General features: G+C 37.2%; 1 protein-coding gene across 3 annotated transcripts; it reads left to right on the forward strand.

The window, feature by feature from the left end:
- The first annotated feature begins 1,548 nt into the window (after nt 1–1,548).
- On the forward strand, nt 1,549–22,227 carry LOC109110085 (RAS guanyl-releasing protein 1-like). Of its 3 annotated transcripts, none has more exons than XM_042775104.1 (17): nt 1,549–2,014; nt 7,739–7,914; nt 9,138–9,243; nt 9,502–9,564; nt 9,661–9,792; nt 10,477–10,618; nt 10,910–11,083; nt 12,944–13,060; nt 14,516–14,791; nt 15,150–15,230; nt 17,130–17,234; nt 17,430–17,539; nt 18,580–18,730; nt 18,816–18,852; nt 18,966–19,103; nt 20,829–21,025; nt 21,184–22,227. In XM_042775104.1, exons 1-17 carry the CDS (start codon nt 1,992–1,994, stop codon nt 21,292–21,294), a joined length of 2,139 nt encoding a protein of 712 aa, XP_042631038.1. In that variant the 5' UTR covers nt 1,549–1,991; the 3' UTR covers nt 21,295–22,227. The 3 variants fall into 3 exon arrangements, with proteins under 3 accessions (XP_042631038.1, XP_042631037.1, XP_042631040.1); XM_042775103.1 differs by having other exon boundaries at nt 1,550–2,014; nt 7,736–7,914; XM_042775106.1 differs by having other exon boundaries at nt 1,550–2,014; nt 7,736–7,914; nt 21,419–22,227.
- The last annotated feature ends 420 nt before the right edge of the window (nt 22,228–22,647 follow it).

Here is a 22,647-nt window from a genome sequence, read left to right on the forward strand (position 1 = left end):
TAGCTATGTTTTCTCATCACTTGAATAGTTCTGCTCTAAATTCATTTTTTACAAAAATCAACTCAGCAGTTAATTTATATCACATATTAAATAAAATACACAATATGTTATTATGTATTATATTTAAAATGGAATAGAAATTAATACAAATATTCTGGGAGTCCTTTAAAACAGTGAATAATCATATTAATATTTACAAGAATGTTTGACAAGTTACCACAGTTTTTGTCATAGTAATAACCATAGTAACCATGGTATTTTGGTGGTTACCATATGGAAAATATTTGCTAATTTTGTGCTTTGACTAACCTTACAGATGAAGCAATTAAGAGCCTGTCTAGGCTTGATGGAACCAGTTTAGTTAAAGTAATTGAGTAAACTGAGTGGACAATTCAGTTTATATTCTATTAATACCGTAGTACCAAAACTGAAGGCAGATGACGTGTGCCGATGTGGTTTCTTCAGTTATGCAATCGCAAATGCAGAAATTGCATCGAGAAACTTACTGAAGACATGGTCAAGAGCAAGAAAAAATATTTACAGGAGAATACAAGTCTAACTTCAGCTGTTACTAACAAAAACGCCATTCACTTTTAGAAATTACTCAGTACAATAAGTTCTTCCTTGCTATTGGAAAGTTTTAGACTAGTTTAACCATTTTGAGGAAGTAAACAAAGGTGGAGTGCTGAGCAAGGGCCCTGTTGCAAGTTCATTTGTGGTGGGAAAAAAAAGAAGTCAAAAACAGTCTTCATACAAAGCACGACAGGATCTGCAACAACCCAGACATATCTGTTTTTCCTTTAATTCAGAACAGGCGGCCCACATTTCACAGAATTGATATGCTAGGTGTCATTCTGAAAGATGGCAGTTGATTCATTCACACTCATTCTTCAACTGAAGCCCCCCTCGACTGGCTTGTATGAGAATCCCACCTCTGTGTGAAAACACACACACACACACACACACACACACACACGGGCACAGGTTCCCACAGAGTTTGCATGCAGACACATGCACGAACACACATGCAGCAGTCTTTCCTATCATCTCCTCCATCCTCAACAAGGCGTCCTTTCAGTGTCCTGCTCCAGCTGCATGTGGAGGGATTCAACCCTGGAGACACTACCTTACTGTTAAAGAGAGAAAGAGAAGGGATGAAGTCGATTAAAAATGGATCCAAGGCTAACAAATGAACATACAGCAGGTTCAGACACGCAGCTATCACTTAGGGTGCGTTGTAGGCAGAAATTTGTTGGAAAACACACCCGAAGGCTCGCTCATTTACCTGCAGCCTAAAGGCATGGAACTAGTACAGACTAAAACAAAGCTGAAATATGTTTAAAAACATGCATGTAGGAAGCTAATGAGAACAATTGTTGGTCTTTTGGGACTGATTTCTCATTCTGATGTCTGTTTGGACAGTGTCAGTATTCAATCAGCCTTCCAATGATTTTTAATTTGTATTACTTTTACACTCTTTCGAAAGAGCTCAATCCCTCCCTCTCTTCTCTCTCGCCCACTTTTTTTGCCTCCCTCTGTCACACATGCACACAGATGACAGTTCCCCTATCTGTCAGAGCCAGTGCCTGTGTTTCAAATAGGGACATGCTTGTATTTGAGCCTTCGGTTCTACTTTTTTCATTTTTAATGCACTTTGAATAGGGGATCTTTTATTTATTGTTTTGGTTAACTCTGTGCCCTGTGGTTCAGATTCTCTGGTAATATTCAGAGAGAAAGAAAAGAGGGGGTGTGTAAGAGTGAGTGAGTGAGTGAAAGAGAGAGAGAGAGAAAGCACTGAGCCACAGCAGCTGGTTTTCAGGTTTTAAGTTGTGACAGCCGTGACTGAGCAGCCACTGTTCATCCCAGCCTGTAAGAGGTCAATTAGTACCTCTGGCTGGAAGAGAGAGACTGCAAGATACCCGATGGGACAAGTAAGGGTTTAAGTCACCCGGGGGACACCAACAGGACACCGGTAGACAAGATTTGGCATCATGAATCGCAAGGAGTCAAAAAGGTACACACTTTTAACTGTCTTTTCAATTCTGACTGTGCTTTGACAGGTCTCCATGCTCTTTAGAAATGATTTGATGTCGCCTCAACCCAAAATTCTGCTTTAGTTCTTTGTGTTAGTGCGTTTAATGTGCATTTGAGGCTTGATAAGTCTGTCTGTGCCTCATTTTGCAGCGCACTGCAAAGTGATCACTGTGGTTATCTGACAAAGCTGTGGTTTCTCCTCATGTTCTTTAGAACTTTGTGTTTAGGTTTCAGTTCTCTGCGAGAGAGACAGGTTAGTTACTCTCAAAACGGTTCAAACTGCACATTCATCATTCAGATTCTCCCTTTGGAGCTCAGCCTAGGTTTGCATTTGCAAGCCTGTGTAGATTCGCATGTGTATGCTGTCAAGTAGCAGCAGTGTTTGTCTCTGATCTTTAAGAGGGGATTTTGCACTAGGGAGATGAATTGCTTTTGACCTAGTTATTCTCCAGTGACCTGTTGTGGATAGAGGTATGTTCACTTGTTGTATTTACAGTACATAAGAGGCATTAGCAGCAACATAGTGGTTGGTGTTGTGAAGACACTGCTAGGGTCAACCCATTTAAAACTTAATCAGGAAGTTAACCAACGCTACATATGGAGTCAGATTTTAATATACTGTATGTGATAATACTGTATATATGATGTGAGAGTGTCAGTATACATACAAACTCTGCCTGTGTATAATTACTGATATAACTAGATAAATGACATGAGCCTACATGAGGACGATAGAATCGATAGTTCTGACTAGGAGCTTTTGGGGGCCGTCTCTTTTGTGCACATTATCTCAGAGGTCTTATCTGATTGCTTGGAAATGACAAACTTAGCAGCAACTACAGTGATGTTATCAGCAGAGGTCTCATTACAGCAAGCTTTTGCAAGCATGTAAAATTGGATATTTAACATTTCATATTTAAAATGTAATTTAACTTTGAATATTAAAAGTATATTAAATACATGCATATAAGACTAAAACTACATGAAAGTATGAAAGTATTATGATAGCTTATATAGATCTATACACACACACACTTATTGTAAATGATCAATTTTTAATAATTATACATTATAATGTTTATTTAATATATACTGTTTATATGTATTGTTATACATCATATTTATGTTATATATGTGTGTAATATATAAAAAAATTAAAAACATAAATAAATAATTATATAATATAATTATATAAAAGATTGATTAAGTTTAAATAATGTTATATTTTACAGTTTAAAACACATGAATTTAGAATCATTTAAAATTAATTTAAAATTCTTATATATAAATAGCAGTATTTGTAAAAAGAAAATTTGTGTCTGACATCTAAAAATACATGGAGCAGAGATGGAGAGGGTGTGGATAGACTCATGGAGGGAGAGATAGAAAGATGGTGGGCGACAAACAAGGCCTTCAAAGGGCTCTGGCATCAATTAATCAATTAATGAGAGAAAGGGAGGAATTTGCATGTTCCCTGACTCTCTCTCTCTCTGTGTGTGTGTGTGTGTGTGTGTGTGTGTGTGTGTGTGTGTGTGTGTGTGTGTGTGTGTGTGTGTGTGTGTGTGTGTGTGTGTGTGTGTGTTAACACAGAGAGAAAAAAGAAAAAGATGGACATGAGGAGAAAGCAGGAGGCAGGAGGGAGAGGGTTGGGGGTAGGGTAATGGAGCTGGAGATGTAGCCAGGAACTGGGAGTAAAACACTGGCTACTGTGGCAGGGAAGGGGTAGGGGATGTTGGGGGGATTTCCAAAGAGAAAGGAGAAGTTGTTTTCTGAATGACATGAATAGAGCAAAGGGTGCAGGAGGAGAGGAAGAGAAAGTGAGCGAGTAGGTGTCATACATGGCCGAAACACTCATACAATGTATGATTGCAAATGTTTCAGTGGATTATGATACTGAATGCCAGGATGTCATGTGCGAATACAAACAAACCACACTGCTGCTGAGAAAAATCTTGCTCCAAACGTTACTGTGCTAAAACCAGCAGGCTAGTTCTATAGGGGCTGTTACATTTAAGTATAATATTTTAGCACTTTTCACATTGAATAATTGTTGTAAAAAGAAGCAAGTCTGTGTGAAGGTTATATATACAGTAGCATTAGATCAACGGATGTTTAAGTATTTATTTTCGACCAAAATCCAAACTACAGAAGCCCGTTCTCGCTTTTAGGTGTGTGTGTGTGAAATTTGAATAACTATCAGCACTTTTTGGATTTTTGTGTGAGGGCGAAAAAGTTTTCCAGGCAGATTTCGCTCATGTTCAATAGTCATGCTGAAAAATGAAAATGAAAAACAGTTAATTATGCAATTATCAATATTAAGACAAAATACAATATTAAAGGATGGAATACATTACATGACTTCTGAACAGATTTCTAAATATTAGGCATCACACACTTGTTGACTGTAAATAGTTACAGAGGAAAAACTACATCACACACTTACGGTATCAAACGGTACACTCACACAGAAACACGTGCCTTGTTGTTAGGAGAAGTGACAAATGAAAACATGTTTTCTACAATAGGCTTGAAATATATCAAACATGTTTTATATCCTCCGACCGAATGGAATCATAGTCTGAAGCTAAAAAGTCAGAGCCTGTGCCTATTACACACTACGCTACGTGATTTTCTATGAAAGCTGTCAACTCAAATCTGCAGTCTGGCACTGTTTTTCGCTATCAACTATCATCGACTTGTTCATACTGTATATCCAGGGCAAAAATATGGGCAAAAGTCTTGTATTCCAGCCACTCATATCTTATATTCAAGTCAAAAGTCACAACTGTGAAATATAAACCACAAATTAAAAGAAAGAAAATCACATTTTTACATTTTTAAAACAGGTCAAAGAAACAAGTTTAGTTTAAACTTCACTTTTTTTTTGCGTTCTACAATAAACATACAGAATCTCATTATCTTTGTATTATAATTATTGTATCGTGACCCAAATATCAAAATCACCTAGCTGATTCTACGCTGCATATGAATTTGCATAGACTTGTTTACAAATTCATTTACATTAACCAAGTGCATTTTCCCTAATTTGTTTACTGTATGTGTGAGTCTGTATCCATGTGCATGCTTGCATTTCTCAGGCGTGAGAGGGCTGCAGAGTGTGTATTGTGTATTGTCATCAGCTGTAGAGCAGGTTGATGCAAATAAGCGAGAGAGAGAGAGAGGTAAAAATAAGATGGGAAATTTGCATATTGAATTCATGACTAATATTCAGCCTGTCAGAAATAGAATGAACAGAATCAAAAAGAAATTTGAGGTGTATTTTATGACATGTAATGTCTTCCTGGTCTACAAACTTCAACTGAAGTGTTTATGCTCTTGGCTGGAGTGTGTATTTGTTTGGCCCTGATCTTAGTGGTTAGACTTGGTTTGCTAAATGAGGTGAGAAGGTAAACGTCAGTGTGTCTGTGCACAGAGAGAATTGAAAACGAGTGTGCTGAACTGGACACTGATGCAGGAGGAAGGGAGAGAGAAGCGGTTGGGAGGGGTTTGGACATTCTAAGAACTCATCGCTACTTCTCTGCAGTCATGGCCAGCTTCCTGTTCGTGTCACTGCCGTCACAGACCACAGTGATTCTTGCTGATGCTGTCAAAGTCTCAATTCGACATCCAACTTAGAAAAGCACACCTTTAAATTTGAGATTATGCTTCATACTACCAAATTACACAGCAGCTGTGAGTTTTATAGACTGTAACCCTGATGTACAATGTTGTTGTTCTCTTTGTGTGGCTGACAAAAGAGAGAGCAAAGCAGTGAGACAGAGATGCTTATCTATACTTTCTAACTGTCTCTCTTCCTGTGACATTGACGGCCTGAATAGTGACACCTACTGTAAAGGGTGGCAGATATCAACACACGACCTTGCATATAAACATCAACATTCCTGATCTACCACTTGCAGGGTGTGAACAGTCGCGTACAGTATGTGCACAGCCCTGTGCTGTACTGCAGACTTCAAGGAGAACCCATCGCTCTCAGCCATAATGTCAAAGGCTTCAGGGGATGTAAAAAAGAATGTTAGAGCAGATCTGAGTGATATTTCATTTAATCTCTGAAGTAAATGTACCTGCAGATTCCAATCTGAACAATTTAGGCCACTAGATTTTTTGCTACGTTGGGCAATTTTAAGTGGTTGCTAAGGTGTTTCTAAGCAGTTGCTGGAGTGTTCATGCAGTTTATTAGAATGATTCTAAGTGGCTACAAGGGGGTTAATATATAGTTGCTAAAGAGGTTAAAGTGTGTGGTTGTTAGGGCATTTCTGGATGGTTTCTAATGAATTCCTAAGTGGTTGCTAAGGTCTTCTGGGTCGTTGCTACAGCATTTTTAAGTAGTTTTGGGGTGTTATGACAGTTTACTAGGGTGTTTCTAAGAGCATATTACGGAACATATTAGTAACTGTTTAGAAACACCCTAGTAACCACCCAGAACACCTTAGCGACCACTTTAAATCAGAGCACACTAACAACAACTAGGGTGTTTCTAAGCAGTTGCTAGGGTGTTCTGGCTGATTGCTATAAGCCGGGTATTTATAATTGGTTCCTAAGGTGTTAAGGTGTTTTTTTAAATGGTTGAAAATGTGTTTTGTTGGGTTCCTAGGGCATTTCAAGCAGGTTACTAAAGCATTCTGTGTGGTTACTAGGGCATATCTAAGTAGTCGCTGGTGTGTTTTGACAAGTGTTGGTTTTTTTAGCTGGTTGCTACGGCATTTCAAAATGGTTGGTAAGGAGTTCCCAATGGTTTTTGATGGCTAGAGTGTTTTTAAGTGGTTGCTAGATGTTTGCTTATTCACCCAAGTTAAAAGAGCCCATCCCTCATCAAGTCTCTATGATATGACTCATCTCTCTCTTACAGTATTAGACTATGACCATTTTTATGCCATGTGAATCCTTATGTCAGATCCGTGAGAAAAGTAACTGGACATTCCCATAAACGGACAAGTTAGGTGGTAGTATCTCTAGTTGTATGTGGTAATACAACAGAACATGTAGCACATTTCCCATGACCAGATCTCATCAGCTTTACATATAACCTATGACACACAAACAAGATCAAAGCCAATGTAACAATAAAGGGAACGTTCACCCAAAAAAGTTTCTTTCTTCTGTTGAACACAAAAGAAGATACTTTGAATAATGTGTGTAACCAGACAGGTGACAGTAGCCATTGACTTCCTTAGTATGGGAAAAAAATACATTGGAACTGTTCGGTGACCCACATTATTCAAAATATCTTCTTTGGTGTTCAACAGAAATAGGACACTCATACAGATTTCCGACAACTTGAGGGTGAGTCAATGATGACAGAATGTTATTTTCTGATGAACTGTCACTTTAAGAACCAAAGATGATGTCTTCAACATCAACAAAACATTTCATAATATTAAATATATATATATAAAAAAAGATCCAAATGCTGCTGGTAAAGATAAGCAGTTACTGCGAAAAGTCTGTGGTCTGATGAGTGGCTAAAACTACGTAAACTGTCAGTTGCTATGGATTCTTTGTTTTGTTTTGTTTTGTTTGTTTGTGAGAGCCAGTTTGAATAAATGCTTGCATCCATAGCCCAGCTGTACTGTTGATCACATGATGGTTGTTTGAATACACCTGTACTTTGTTGGGACTGGGTTGAGTATTCCATTAGCATCAAGCCCTGAAACTGCATTTTTTTTCCATGTATCTTCAGCAGCAGGAAGCCCCGCCAGGAGGGGGGGTGTGTGATAAAGAGCAGAAGACCCGTGCAGAGGAGGATGACATGCCCCAGTCCTCGGGAGATCAGCCGGGCTCTTCAAAGTCCTCCGGCTCACTCTTCTTTTCGCTCTGCCAGCCTGGATGAACTCATCCTCCGCTGCCTCCATTGCTTCGGTCAGTTCATCTCATCTCTATCTCTCTATCAATAAGCCCCACCCTACATGACAATCATTTACATCTGTCAGGTTGCTTGAAAACATGAACAAGTGTTGCCTTCTGGGTAGTTAAAGGAAGCAAATCTTACATCACTTATCACCATAGAAAGTCATATATCTCCCACATTCCACTTTCCTGGGGCTCTCAGCCCTGTCTCTGGCCTCATGTGCCCATCATTCCCAGTCTCCATGTGCCAGCTGGATTATGTAAGTCTGCTGAGGGACAGCAGCTCTTGTCAAAGAGAGAGGGAGAGAGAAACAGAGGGAAATCTTTTGGTTTGCTGGGATTCAGGGCCTGGGAATGTGTTTGTCCCTCTATGCTAATGAGACAAAGCCTGATTGTGCGCCTCAGTTTAGCAGGCCTGCCCTCTCTCTCACTTTCTCTATCTTTCGATGTCTCACCCCCACTCTCTCATTTTTTCATCATCCCCTTATGCCTTGTTTATTTAAAATATACTTTGCTTTTTGTTACCCTAAGTATCTGGACTAGAGATAGACCATATACTTGTACCATTTTGGTTATTAGCCAATATTTGAGTTTTTGATCCGTCACTATCTGTCAATACTGGATATCTTGTATTAATTTCCCCTATCTTTACAACTAAGTGACCATTTCCGTGTCATTCTAATTCTCACTTTAAAGTTAATTAAATATTAATCTTCAGCAAATCTCATAAGGAACATCCATTTTCACACTATACGTGCTGTGATGCCTAAATTCTGACTAAAACAAGTGGTTTAGATAAAATGGTATTGATTTATAATGACCCCTGACAAGAAAGGGAGAAAGCCGAAATAGAAAGAATATAGATTTTTTTATATATTGGTAATAACATTAAAATAATATTAAACTCATCCCACACTATTTGTGTTAAGGATGGCAGCATGGTGAGGAGAGTTGTGTTTTTACTTTTTTTTTAGTGATCAGATGTGTTTTTTTTTAAGTTGGCGGACAATAAAACAAGAGATAAATTTATATTGAAGGAGGAATCCAAGCTATACTTATGAAGGAGAATATAGACATAGTCTTGGAGCTGGGCTCATTTGACTAGAAATCCCCAAGAACCACCCAGAAACACCGTAGCAACTGCATAGCAACACAACATGCGAAACACCTTAGTAACTGCATATAAATGTTGCAGAAACCATCTTGTACCTAAATCTAAACATTTTGTTTTGTAGACTCAGATGGGAAGCTGATCAGAGGGACGCAGCTTGTCCATATGACCCTGATGATGCACAACTGGGTTGTGCCATCACACATCTTCGCCCAAAAGCTGCTTTCTCTATATCCTCCCTCATGCACCCCTGCTATTATTCTACCTCAACCTTAATCTTAATTGAAGAAGACTGTTATATGCAGCTGAGTCCATCATTCAAAGAGTAGTTTTGGGTTCAGTCACAGCAACATGACTCTTAATCCTACTCACAAAGAAACAAGAGCTGCCCTGTTTGACTTTAGCCTCTTTATTGAGGGTGGATTATTTTCTCTGTGAAAGAGTTTGTAGTCTCACTGTTATGTGGTTCCTCCTTGACTTGTGATAACATATAAGGATTGTCCTGCAGAGAAAAGGGGACAGAGGCGACCACAAATCTGCCACTTCATCAGGTCAGTGCATCCACAACGTTCACACGTGCACCTAAAGATCCCAAAATGAATGAAAGGATTGATGTTTGTCCTCTGCGTCTTCTGTCTCTGTCTCAGGCAGTGGATTAATCAGTTCCGAATAATGTTTGAGGTGGACACTGTGTTAGAAGAAGTGATGGGAGATCTCTGGTCTCTGGTGAGGGTTGAGGGAAGCGATTCACACTGTCAGCTCTTCAATACACCATACATGTGAGTGTTTCCCCATTTGAGATACAAATACAAAGAAGCTTTCCGTCATTGCCAGAGCATTGGTAACTTTTTACTATAAGTACAAATTTAAGATGCACTTGACTCAATTTATGGTTCTCATGATTTAAATATATATATATACAATTCTGGAAAAACTATTAACATTTTAAAATATTGAATATAATGCAATATGATCATAATAGTCTGTAATATAAACTATAATTCTATAATGAAGAATTATTAAATTCTACAGACACAAATGACACAAATGATTGACCAAATGTAATTAATATGTAATTTATATGTAATATCTATAATACAGAATTATAATAAAAATAAATTTCTATAATGTTTTTCTTTATGTAATATGTGTGTTACACACACATTACATTTAGAAATTATAGAAAAATAAATCATTTTAACATAATATATAGTAATAGTGATTGTGTTAAAAAATAAATATTACAATTATAGTGTATATTATAGTTATATATAATTGCAGTTTATATTATTATATTGATATTATGATATTAAAATTAAAATGTTTCCAAATAATTGATAATATTAATAAGGTACAACTGGTTTTGTGTGCTATGTGACAAGCCTCTGAACAGCCTTTGTTTCTGCCTGGATTTGTGATGATCTGTTTGGTTTCTGTTTGTCCATCACTATGTCTGAAACCAGTAATCCTCCAGTGAATGTTTCCCAGACTCCCTCTCCCTCTGTGAAGAAAAGGAAAGTTTCACTTCTGTTTGACCACATGGAACCAGTTGAGATGGCTGAACACCTCAGCTACTTGGAGTTCAAAAACTTCTGCAACGTTTCAGTAAGTCACTCACCCCAAAGGCTCATGACAGTTACACACACATTCTCTGACCAGATGTTGCTAGTGCAAACTGAGTTTATCTGATGGTCTAACCACAGAATAGAGCTGTAGTGACAGCGCAGCCCGCTAAAGCTGACTAATAAAGCAACCATGATCACACCCGTTGTACTCATACCTGGACGTGTCAGTTCATATCAGACGATGATTAAGTCTTGCTGACCACATTCATGAGTGCTTAGCACATCTTGATTTCAGATTCAGCCGTGCCTGTTGTTGTGTGTGTCATGTTAGTTTCTGGACTACCGCAGTTACGTGGTGCATGGCTCAGTGAGGGATAATCCGGCGCTTGAGCGCTCTGTCATGCTCTGCAACGGAGTCTCCCAGTGGGTCCAGCTCATGATCCTCAACAAACACACCTCGCAGCAGCGAGCAGAGGTCTTCACCAAGTTCATTCATGTAGCACAGGTACCTTCGGTCGCACACTTCGGTTCAGCCCTGAGCGCATTGGTAGGTAAATGTTGGAATATGTGTCTCAAATTACCTTCGGTTTCCCCTGAGAAATTCATTTCTAGCAATGCAATATAAACATTTCAAGACACCTACTGTACCATGAGCTCAGAGGTTGGTAAATGTTGGAATATGTGTCTGCAGAAAAACAGACAATTTCTCAATGAAGAACTACACTACTACACTACCCATAATCCTCCCAAAACAACATATATCAGAAAAAAACAACAACATACATACTTGTGTATATATATATATATACACACACACACATACGGAGAGAGAGAGAGAGAGAGAGAGAGAGAGAGAGAGAGAGAGAGAGAGAGAGAGAGAGAGAGAGAGAGAGTTGGTTTTAGATTTTCCCCCAGACTGATCAACTAAGATCAGCTAAAGAAGTGGTCAAAATCCTTTTAAAATGATGGATGAAACCCAGGAGGGCTGTGACTGTCCCATAGACTGCCAAGTAAATAACAGTGTCAAGATCCATAAAAGGTATGAAAGTCATTGTCAGAATACTCCATCTGTCATCAGACGTGCAATCTGGGTTATATGAAGAGACGGGAACACTTTTTGTAAGAGAACAAAACAAAAATAACGACTTTATTTAACAATTCCTTTGTCAACAGTCTCCTCTGTGTCTGTCCATATCACCGTATGCTGCGTATGCGCTTCTGAATCATCCACACCACAAGGATGCACTGTTTTTTGTGACACGGATGTTAAAAAGAGCATACGCAGCAAACGATCTGTTAAAATTTCTATTCTTAAAAGAAATGACCTATAATCAAAAGTTAATATAGTGATAATTGTTTCTACAGTATTTTTCAGTATTTAGTGACATTTTGTGACAAACTGCATATTTTCTATTCTTAAAAGAAATGACCTATAATCAAAAGTTAATATAGTTCATATATAATCAACTTTATCACTGTGGCTGATTGACTGTTTTGATTACATCATTGGCAGTGCTTCATCGAATTCCTAGTTTATTAAATTTTGTCTTTTTTTCAACCTTTCGCTTCTAATCAAAATTTGTAAGTAATTTGCGAGCTGGTTAGTTTGGTTCATAGCTTTTAACTCTTTACTAAAGTAATTTTTTTTAAATGCCTATGGAGAAAAATGAATTGTATAAATACATCCGCAACCAAAGTCACAAAAAAATGAGCAGTCACTTTTGCATTATGTTGTGGATCTGAAAATGTACAGTACATGTTGAAATATGTATGTTTCAGTAATGCTCTGGAACAAGACTGCCATAACATTCTATCAAGACACTGACCCAAAATGTACTGTAGAGAGAAGCCCTAGCATGACAAAATATGTGGTTGAGCTTTTGAGGTTGCCTCTTCGTGAGGTGTCTGACTCATTTAAAACATTTTATGGCATGACACTGAAGGCATGACGTTTTTTATTACAACATTCAAAATGATGGAAATTCATCAACCCATTGGTTGACCATCGACGTCTTTAAGAATGCCCTGATTTTAATGCTCAGAGGAAACAATTACATCATGTGTGCTTTGTGTGCTGCCCAGTTTTTAACCCCACAGACATAAATGTACGAACAAGTCAGCTCAAAGAAAATACCTAGAAAATAAGCAAATGCGTCAAATAATGTGGTAGTGAGGAAATCTGATGTGTGCCATCGAGAGTAATGTTCCTGTATTGGGAAATGGTTTGGGAGAACTGTTGCATAACTGTAGCTTCCGAGTGCATTTACAGGAAAGAGGATGTAAGCCACTAAATGTTGCCATGCATTCATAGAGAGAATGTGAGGGTACGATTCACTGCTTTTTTTCCATCTGTACCTTTGAGCAGAAGCTGAGAGCCCTACAGAATTTCAATACTCTGATGGCAGTGATAGGAGGTCTGTGTCACAGTTCCATCTCACGTCTCAAAGATACAGCCAGCCTGCTGTCCTCTGATGTCACAAAGGTCAGTCTGACCAACGGAATTGCTACCCACATCCTTTTTGCTCACACGCAACTATTTTTATAAGGGCTTAGCCAATGGCATGATCATAAGCCACTGATTTTTCAGCTATTGATGTGTATTGATCTTTATATTGATTCTTTGATTAGTTAAAAACACCTGCATCCCAGTATTTGCTTAGAGGTCACAAAAAGTCATATACAATACATTTATATTAATTTTAAAAATATCTCAAATTAATACAAAAGCTACTAGTTCACATTCTCCACAGAAAAGTAAAAAGAAGTGAATCCTTTTCAGCTTTTCCAGTGTTCAATATTAGTTTAGATTTTGCAATTGTGGTGTCTAGTAGAGACAAATCAGCAGAAATGTAGAATTTCCCCCCAATTCAGTGCACAAAAAAATAAAAAATATTGCAGATTCTTTGTGGGCCTGTTCATATTTAAGGATTCTAGCTCCTTACGCAAATGTTTTAGTTGGTGTCTTATTTTGGATGGAAAATTGAAAAGACAGTCTTGTTGTTTGCCCTTGAGCAAGGTACAGCGCAAGTTACTTCACGTTGAACTTTTTTTTTCTGTAGGGTGCTATAAATCACTTCATAAAAAATAAATAAATAAAAGGAATGGCATTTGGCAGAGAAAAATGTGAAAAGATTAACAATACAAAAATTACAAAAAAAAATTTGAATATCAACATAATAAATGCTAAATATTAAAAAAGATAAAATGGTAATAATTTAATAAGGTAAAATTTGTTAACATTAATTAATGCATTAAGTATCATAAATTAACAATGAACAACAGTTATTTGTATTGCATTTATTCCTGTATGTTCATGTTCATTTAATGTTACATATACTTGTTTGTTGTTAATTTATGTTTCACAAGTAAGATTTAAAAATAAAAGAAAATTTATACATTTATTTAGCAAGGATGCATTAATCAAAAGTGACATTAAAGACATTCATAATATTACAAGAGTTTTCTATAAAATGAATGCCTTTTTTTAACTTTCTGTTCATCAAAAAAAAAAAAAAAAAAAAAAAAAAAATATAATCAGAGTTTTCACAAAAAATATATAAAAATAAGCAGCACAGTTTTTAATGTTTCAACTTTATAGTAAGAAATGTTTCTTAAATACACACACACAACATATATAATAATAAAACTCCAATAATACTTCACAAAAAATTACTATTTTTTACTGTATTTTTGTATTTGAGTGTACATTGTGGTAGTATTCATTTGTTCAAATTAATATTATAGTATATGTCGAAATTAACATAACCATGATTCATTAATATGTATTATTTATTGATATTTTATGTTAAATATGTTAAATAAGTTAAATATTCCCACAAACTATCAGACAGATCACCTATCTCCCTACATCAAAATTAAAATAACAGAATGAGATCTAAGTTTTCATAAAGGCTTAATTCATGTTGTTTTCCCACAGACTCTCAGTGAGCTGACCGAGCTCCTGTCGTCCTACAGCAACTATTCAAACTACAGGCGCTTGTACAACGAATGCACTGGATTCAAGGTGCCCATCTTGGGTGTTCATCTCAAAGACCTGATCTCCCTCAATGAGGCCCTGCCAGACTACCTTGAGGACGATAAGATCAACCTGGGGAAACTGCAGCATTTATACAGCAACATTAGTGACTTGTTGGCCATCCATGACTGCACCCCACCGTTTGAGGCCAACAAAGACCTGCTGCACCTGCTAACGGTGAGACTGAGGGAAAACGGTGGTTTGAGAGGGATTTGTTGTCAGAGGAAAGTCTTACTGGAAAGCCTCTCTTCTCGGAAATGTTTGTTGTGCCCCATGTTGTGGGTTCTGAATACCTGACTAGGCCCCATCAAGTACACAGAATAATTGTGCCTCTTTAGAAGCATGTAAATATGCCTTTATTTCATTTCCACAGAGAGCCTGCATCTATTTATAAGTCTAAATGTGTATTTTTAAAATGAGCCCTCATCTGGTTGTGGTTATGTTCGGCTGTTTGTGTGTATGATTCTGAGAGATGTGGATTGCAAACAGTGGGCGTCCTCTCATGTGTAACCGTTATGCCCCGCCTTGCCCACAGCTCTCGCTGGACTTGTGTTACACCGAGGACGAGATATATGAGCTCTCCTACACCAAGGAGCCCAAGAACCCCAAAATTCAGGTGAGGCCCTTAAAATAAACATTGCACTGTATATGGTGTACATATATGGCCTTGCTATAGGTCATGCTTTGGGTTCAGGATTCAAACCCTAGGCCCTGTAAAAATATATAAATATACATACATACATATATATATATACAAAAAAATATTGGAGGATTTTTATATATATATATATATATAAAACAAAAAAATATTGGAGGATGTTTTATAAGAAAATACTATTTCAGTCTGCTTAATCCAATGTTGCTTGCTTTTCCCTTGTTATTAATTGTGAAATTTACTAACAATTTCTGAGTGAAAATTGTTTTGTTTATATACAACTTATGTATTTCTTATATATTCATTTATAAAAAATATATATGAATTTATTTTCAAAAAATATTAAAAATGCCATTAACACATGCCTACAAAAAACGGTGCAGGATTTACTTTGGTAACAATTTTCACTTTCAGTTTTCAATTGCTAGTAAATTTCACAATTAATTACAAAGAAATGACGAGTAACACATTGAAATAAATATGACATTTTGAAATAGAAAGACTGAAATAGTAGTTCCTTATATTCCAAGTAATAACTAAGTGATAACAAGTCAGAAAATCAAATTTTTTTGAGAAAGAGACTCCAAATTTAGTCATTTTTGGCAGCAATAATCATTCTGTGAGTTTTACGAACAGTAACAGATAAAAAATAAGAGATAAGAGAAAGGTGTGCTCTTTTTACATGGAGCAGAAAGAAACCAGGAAACACAGGAGGAACAGAAACTATGAGGAACCACACAGAAATAAAACCATGTTAGCAACCAGTAGCAAACTCCAATTGGAACCTTAATTACAAAGAAATGCGAGTAGTAACACATTGATAAATATGACATTTTGAAATATCAAGACTGAAAATAGTAGTTCCTTATTCCAAGTAATAACTAAGTGATAACAAGTCAGAAAATCAAATTTTTTTGAGAAAGAGACTCCAAATTTAGTCATTTTTGGCAGCAATAATCATTCTGTGAGTTTTACGAACAGTAACAGATAAAAAATAAGAGATAAGAGAACTGGAGGTGTGCTCTTTTTACATGGAGCAGAAAGAAACCAGGAGGAACACTATAGGAACCACACAGAAACGCCCTTTAAACCATGTTAGCAACCACGTAGCAACACCCTGGTAACCTCAAACGGCACCCTGGCATGATTGCCCTTACGAAAATTAACCATAGTTTTATTATAGTTAAGTGTAGTAACCATGTTTTTTTTTGGTGTATTGATTACCATTTGTATAACCACAGTTTTACTGCAAATGGGGTTCAAGCACGCAGTGCTGAAACCCTATTGTAATTGTTAGGATTTTTATTATTATTATTATTATTATTATTTGTAATAAAACCATGGTTCTAAGGGTGCAACAAGCAGCACTTTGATTTTCTGCAGAATGTACGAAAATATAGTTGTATATTTTAACATCTAAAGACTGCATATACAAACGTCGACTTATTTTACACATGCAACAGGCTGCTATTCATGACTTGGCCAGTATTTTCGTATAGTCTGACCTTGTATGTGACCTGTTTATAGACAGGGAGTATCCCGTGCTAATGTGTGGGTACAGGGCTCAGCGCACTCCTCTTTGTGCAAACACACTTCAAAGAAAACCACAAAAAAGACACACATTGCAGAAAGACGCACGATCGTTATCTTTGTCGCTTTCAGTGTGGGTGTTGTTACGTACAAGCTTTTTTGATTGTTTCCTATAAAGCCTCTGCCTGTGACAGCATTCGTGTGTTACAAACAAACCAGCATCATTTGTATAGTGTTTTCACAGCAACGTTTCTCAGTTGCTGATCTTATGCAAGTTGGTGTTGAGTGTCAAAACAAAACTGTTGTGTCTCTAACCACCCTTTTCTGTAGCCCGTAGCTCCGGTAAAGCCCCCGGTGGTAGCAGAGTGGGGATCGGGAGTGACTCCACGTCTGGATCCCGCCACAATCTCAAAACACGTTAAACAGATGGTGGATGTAAGTGAGAGACGTGTTTATTCCCACTTTTAGGGCCAGTTCCTTAGTGTGCTCACTGCGACGGCCGGTTCCTGGCTGTCCACTCTCACTTCCTTAATAGCGTGTGGGCCCTTCAAGCCCAAATGTCACAAGCTGATCATTTTAGATGTTGGTGTATTACATTAAAGAACACAATGATTGTGTTGCCCCCTACAGTCTATCATGAAGAATTATGATTTGAACATGGACGGCTACATTTCTCTGGAGGACTTTGAGAAGATCGCTGCAAATTTCCCTTTCTCTTTCTGCACACACGAGAGTGATAGGTAAGATGAGGCCTTTTACTCTCTGATAGACGCGACTTTCGAGAACATACAAGGTTGTGTTTATGACAGAAATTAATATTTACACTTTAGTTGAAAAGTTTAGTGTCAGTGCAATTTTTTTGAGGTTTTGAAAAGGAGTCTCTAATGCTCACCAAGGCTGCTTTTATATGATCAAAAATCATTTATTTGATTTGATATTATTAGAATTTAGAATAGCTGTTTTCAATTTGATTACATATTAAAATTGTTTCTGTTCCTGTCATTACTCCAATCTTCAGTTGTGTCACATGATCCTTCAGAAATCATTCTAATATGCTGATTTCAGAAACATTTCTCACTATCATCAGTGTTGAAAACAGATAATATTTTAATGGAAAACATTTTTATGTGGATTCTTTGATGAATAGAAAGTTCAAAAGAACAGCATTCATTTAAAAAAAAAATTAAATCTCTTGTAACATTATTAAAAAGAAGAAGAAGAAAAACATAGTGACCCCAAACCCCATGAACTTTTTTCTATGATGAACATATTTTAAATTTCTGAAGTCATCTTTTATATTAAGGAAAACAAGCCTCATTAAAAGGCTTAAGTATAAAAATAAGTATTTAAGTAAGTTGGTTTCCTTTGTTTTATTTGTTTTGGTTTTTTTAAAGACAGTTGCAAGTTTTATTTGCGAAATCAAAGTTAGTGAGTGTTGTGAAACCAACATGCAGGAAGCCATTCTGTTGTCACGTGATTCAGAAAAACATAAAACAGGAAATACAGTATCACAGCGGACCCCATGTAGACCTTTGAAATTCAAGATTTTTTTGCCTTTTTAAGTTAACTCAGGTTTTCTAACCCCATGAAAACGTCATTATGTTCTTTATTTAAAATTGTAAGATATTATATTTAACAAAATAATAATAATAATAATAAATAAACACCTCTTACCTTAAAATTGGTTAGATTTTTTTCTAGACCTGACTGACTTACTGTATTTTAAATTCATTAAATGAATCAAATCAGTTCTCATCATGCTTTGCTCTTTATTTTTCAGGGAGGGAGAGATCAGTAGAGAGGAAATCACTTCATATTTCATGCGTGGGATGTCAGTGTGTGCTAAGCTCGGCTTCAACCTCCACAACCTCCACAACTTCCATGAAACCACGTACAAAAGGCCCACATTCTGCGACACCTGCGGAGGATTTGTGAGTGTTTTAACTGCGGACCAAGGGACTTGTGCAATTTTGACTTGTCTGAATTGTCTAACTTTTTCCCTCTGTTTTCCATTAGTTATGGGGAGTCATAAAGCAGGGCTACCACTGCAAAGGTTAGAACATAGAGTACTGATCAACCAGTTCCTATATACAGTAGTCACCTCAGCACCATCGTAACCCTGCTGCCCCTCTCTCTCTCTCTCTCTCTCTCTCTCTCTCTCTACAGACTGCGGAGTCAACTGTCATAAGCACTGTAAGGATGTGGTGGGAATGGAGTGTATTAAGAGGTTCCAGGTGACCAGTAGCTCTTGTCCCTGCACCCCGGGACCCATATCAAGCCTCCACACTAAGGGCAACAGCTGGAGTGAGTTTTCGTATATCAGTCTTGATATAAATTAAGGCAAAATAACCCCCAACAGAGTGATCATAGCAAAGAGGGGCCTTGTGCTGTGCTGTGACTTTTTGACTCTAAATTATACCATTTATTGAATGCTTATTTATCAAATAAGTATGAAATTTAAGAATTATTTTATTATGCACCAAGAATGAGACCATGGGGTGATCATGGTAATACATAACTATTTTATAGTTAGAATAATTGGTGGTGAATTCAAACATTTTTGAATTTGTACATTTACATACAAACTGCTTAAATTCAGGGTTAGGGTTTTTCCTAAAAAAATGTTTGTTTGTTTTTTTGCCACCTTATAAAATCTCATGTGATTGGGTTGGGAAACCGATTGTCATGAGCACCTGTGATCATACAAATGTGGGAAAAATATTAAGAGTATGCTATTCCAAATTCTGCCAATTTTTTGTCTGTGACAATGTATTTCTTTTTGAAATTGGGAGTTTGGTCGGGCTCGAATCATCTATTCATAAATTTTAAATGCAAGTTACTGAACTTATAAACCAATTTGAAGTGGACGTCACAGTTACGTCACTTGCAGCTGTGCACGCATTGTGGTGGCAGAAAAACACTGTTAACAAATGGAGGGAACCGGGTAAATCTGTGGCATTAGAGAAAAATGTATTGTGCATTTGGATGTCACAATCAGAATGCTAATAATTTTTTATATAATACTGTCTCAAAGACACCATCTGAAGCTAAACGCAGACTTTTAAATGAACAGATTTTGGATGAAACCTGCTATGTTTTCCCTACTTTTAAAGCATAAATTAGATTTAAACAATAGGTCTATATAATATTCACATAGGGGACATACACGTACTGTATTAGCCTTACAGTTAAAGCATGAAATACTATTTAAACCTGTAAACAATTATCTTTTTTTCTTTCTTGCAAAATAATGTTTATCTCCTAATTCGAACTTAATAACTTAATTCAACTCAACAATTGCGAGACTTACAGTATAAAAAATGATTCTGCGCCGAGGGGAAAAAGAGAGACTCATGATTCTGTATAAAAAAAGAGAGAATGATTCTTTCGCTAATTCCATGGCTTGCATAGAATGAAAAAAAATTCTGAAATATAAACTCAAAATTACCTTTTTTATTCTTTAATTCCATGGCTTGCATAGACGGCTATATTAAAACTGGCATTTTCTGCCACCAGATAAGCTCCGCCCACAAAAAAAAACGTCATCACTGTTTGCAAACACTGAAATTGGTCTTGATTGAACCATGCATTCCAGTTTTACTGACCTCATATTTTTTCTTAAACTGTCATGAAGCTTTTAGCCCACTTAAACCCCGCCGGCCGCCGCTTTCTTAAATTCAAGTTCAATCTCGCATTCACATCTCCCTCCATCCAATCAACAACCAATGGATAGAAACAAGTCCCGCCCTACTTTTTTTTTTTTTCTACACTTAGATGCACAATAGGGAAGTCTGTCACTACTTCAGTTACACTGCAACACTAAAATAGTTAAAAGGCTTTACTTACATTATGTCATAGATATGAACTATTACTTGCTACATGCTTTCTATTGTAAAGTTGTAATTCTAGAAACTGTTTGATTGGAGAGAAGATTATATAGTGCAGAATATCACACACAAGTCCTTAATGAATTGTTAGGCTAGCAGATGGATTATTGGCTCTTAACATGTTTTCCCACCTTTCAATCAGGTTCTGAAGAGGAAGCATTTGTCTTTCCTAATGGAAACGGATCTGAACACTCCAAGGGCCAAACTTCATCAGACAGCGACGCAGAGGCGGCCACACTATCCGACAGGTCCACTCAGACGGACCCAGTAGATTGGACACCGGTGGCCAAGCAGAAAGATCGTCTTCCTTCCCAGAAAAAACATCCACCCCTTGAAAAGGTATTTCCATGAAGCACGTTTTTGTTTTGTTTTTTTTTCACAGCGAGTATGGTGGATATTTTCAAAAAATGCATTGGATAGAAAGCTAATTTGGTGAGCAAGACTGGGTAGCATACACGTTTTGAAACTAACGTTACCTACCTGCCTTATCATCCCAGAGCGCTACGCTACCAGCAAGGGTGCGAGGTTCATCTGCCCCTAGTTCTCTCCTACAGGAGAAAATGGATGAACTGAAGCTGAACAAAGATAAACGAAAGGAACCAGACTGAACTAGTCTGTGCATGTGGCCGTTTGTTTGTGTGGGGTGGAACTGTTAAATACACTGGACAGAAAAGACTGAAGAACATGTCCTCATCTTTCTCGCCAACTGTCTTGTTCTATTGTCTTCAACAGATTGTTCATGACGTTCATTAAATGTGATGAAATTCTACCCGGAAGGGATTTTATTTAAGGAATTACAGAAGGTCGGCTCTCACAGGACTCTTTAAAACCCTGTCTATGGATCCGTACGGTAAGAACTCTCTATGCACCAGCGTCAACTGCCAGTGAGGACCAGATCAATGGACTTCACATCTCCACAAGCACTCAAAGGTGGACTGCTACATCATCAATCTCACTACCACTCATCTTTATACGAGACAGACGGACTGTCTTATCTTTTGTCATGAAGAGCGAGGTTCAGTTCAGTTAATACATAACTGTTGCCTTAATATTCACACTGATGGAAAATATATACTGTGAACAACTGTATTGAACTTGAACAGCAAGAGTTGTACCTTCTCTGTTAAGGGATATGATTTCGGTGCTGATATAATACCCACAATGCATCACTGTGCCTTATGTAATGAACAATTCACTGAGAAGGAGACAAAGGGTATTATATCACTCTTTATTTCAGACAATAGTCCTGTCTCAATTCAAAATGATCACAATCTGCTTTATTAGTGCTCGTGTCCATTCGGTGTATTAGAGCAGGAGCATTAATGAAAAAAAGAGCGGGAGAGTGACATTAAGGGTAGATTCAAACAAACACTGTGGACCTATTTTAAATGTTTTCTTTTAGCTCTTTTGTCATGTCCAACTTGAATGTCTGTTTTTACTAAATCTTGAGTTTAGGCTATAGATTTTTATTTATTGAGGAATGATAAAGCAATTTCCATAAAGCACTGCCTGAGGTGATTAAAATATAAATTAAAAAGTGATTGAGATGTTTCATTCATTTCATGAGTCCGACTACACTATCGTACATCATGTTTGTATTTTAAATCATCATCAGAGTCACGGTGGTGTTTTATAATTTAATTCTCAAAGCAAAAATGGATTGGACAGGACAGAACAAATAACGTCCAACAAAGAACATCAAGTAAGAACTGAAGATTTCAGAGAAAAATGCAGTGCTTTCTCAGCCAGGACGATCATCGACACTCTTAGGCCCCGTTTACAGTAGTGCGTTTTCGAATGAAAATGATTCTCGTCTACACTGGCGTTTCCGCTGCGCTTCAGAAACAATCTCCGTTTACACTACACAACCTAAAACGCATGTCACGTGGCCATTCATGCAGGTACAGCCATACAGTGTAGATATTAATAGGTAGATTCCCTATTATTTAGATCACAGATGC

Source organism: Cyprinus carpio, chromosome A18 (genome assembly GCF_018340385.1).
Source record: "Cyprinus carpio isolate SPL01 chromosome A18, ASM1834038v1, whole genome shotgun sequence".
In the NCBI taxonomy this organism is placed as follows: Eukaryota; Metazoa; Chordata; class Actinopteri; order Cypriniformes; family Cyprinidae; genus Cyprinus; species Cyprinus carpio.

Bases quoted from the DNA above. Each gene is read 5' to 3' on its own strand.
- LOC109110085 (XM_042775103.1), top strand. From the start codon at position 1,992: ATGAATCGCAAGGAGTCAAAAAG. The intron at 10,619-10,909 runs GTAAGTCACTCA...GTGTCATGTTAG, and splicing joins AAAACTTCTGCAACGTTTCA to TTTCTGGACTACCGCAGTTA. The intron at 15,231-17,129 runs GTGAGGCCCTTA...CCTTTTCTGTAG, and splicing joins CCAAGAACCCCAAAATTCAG to CCCGTAGCTCCGGTAAAGCC.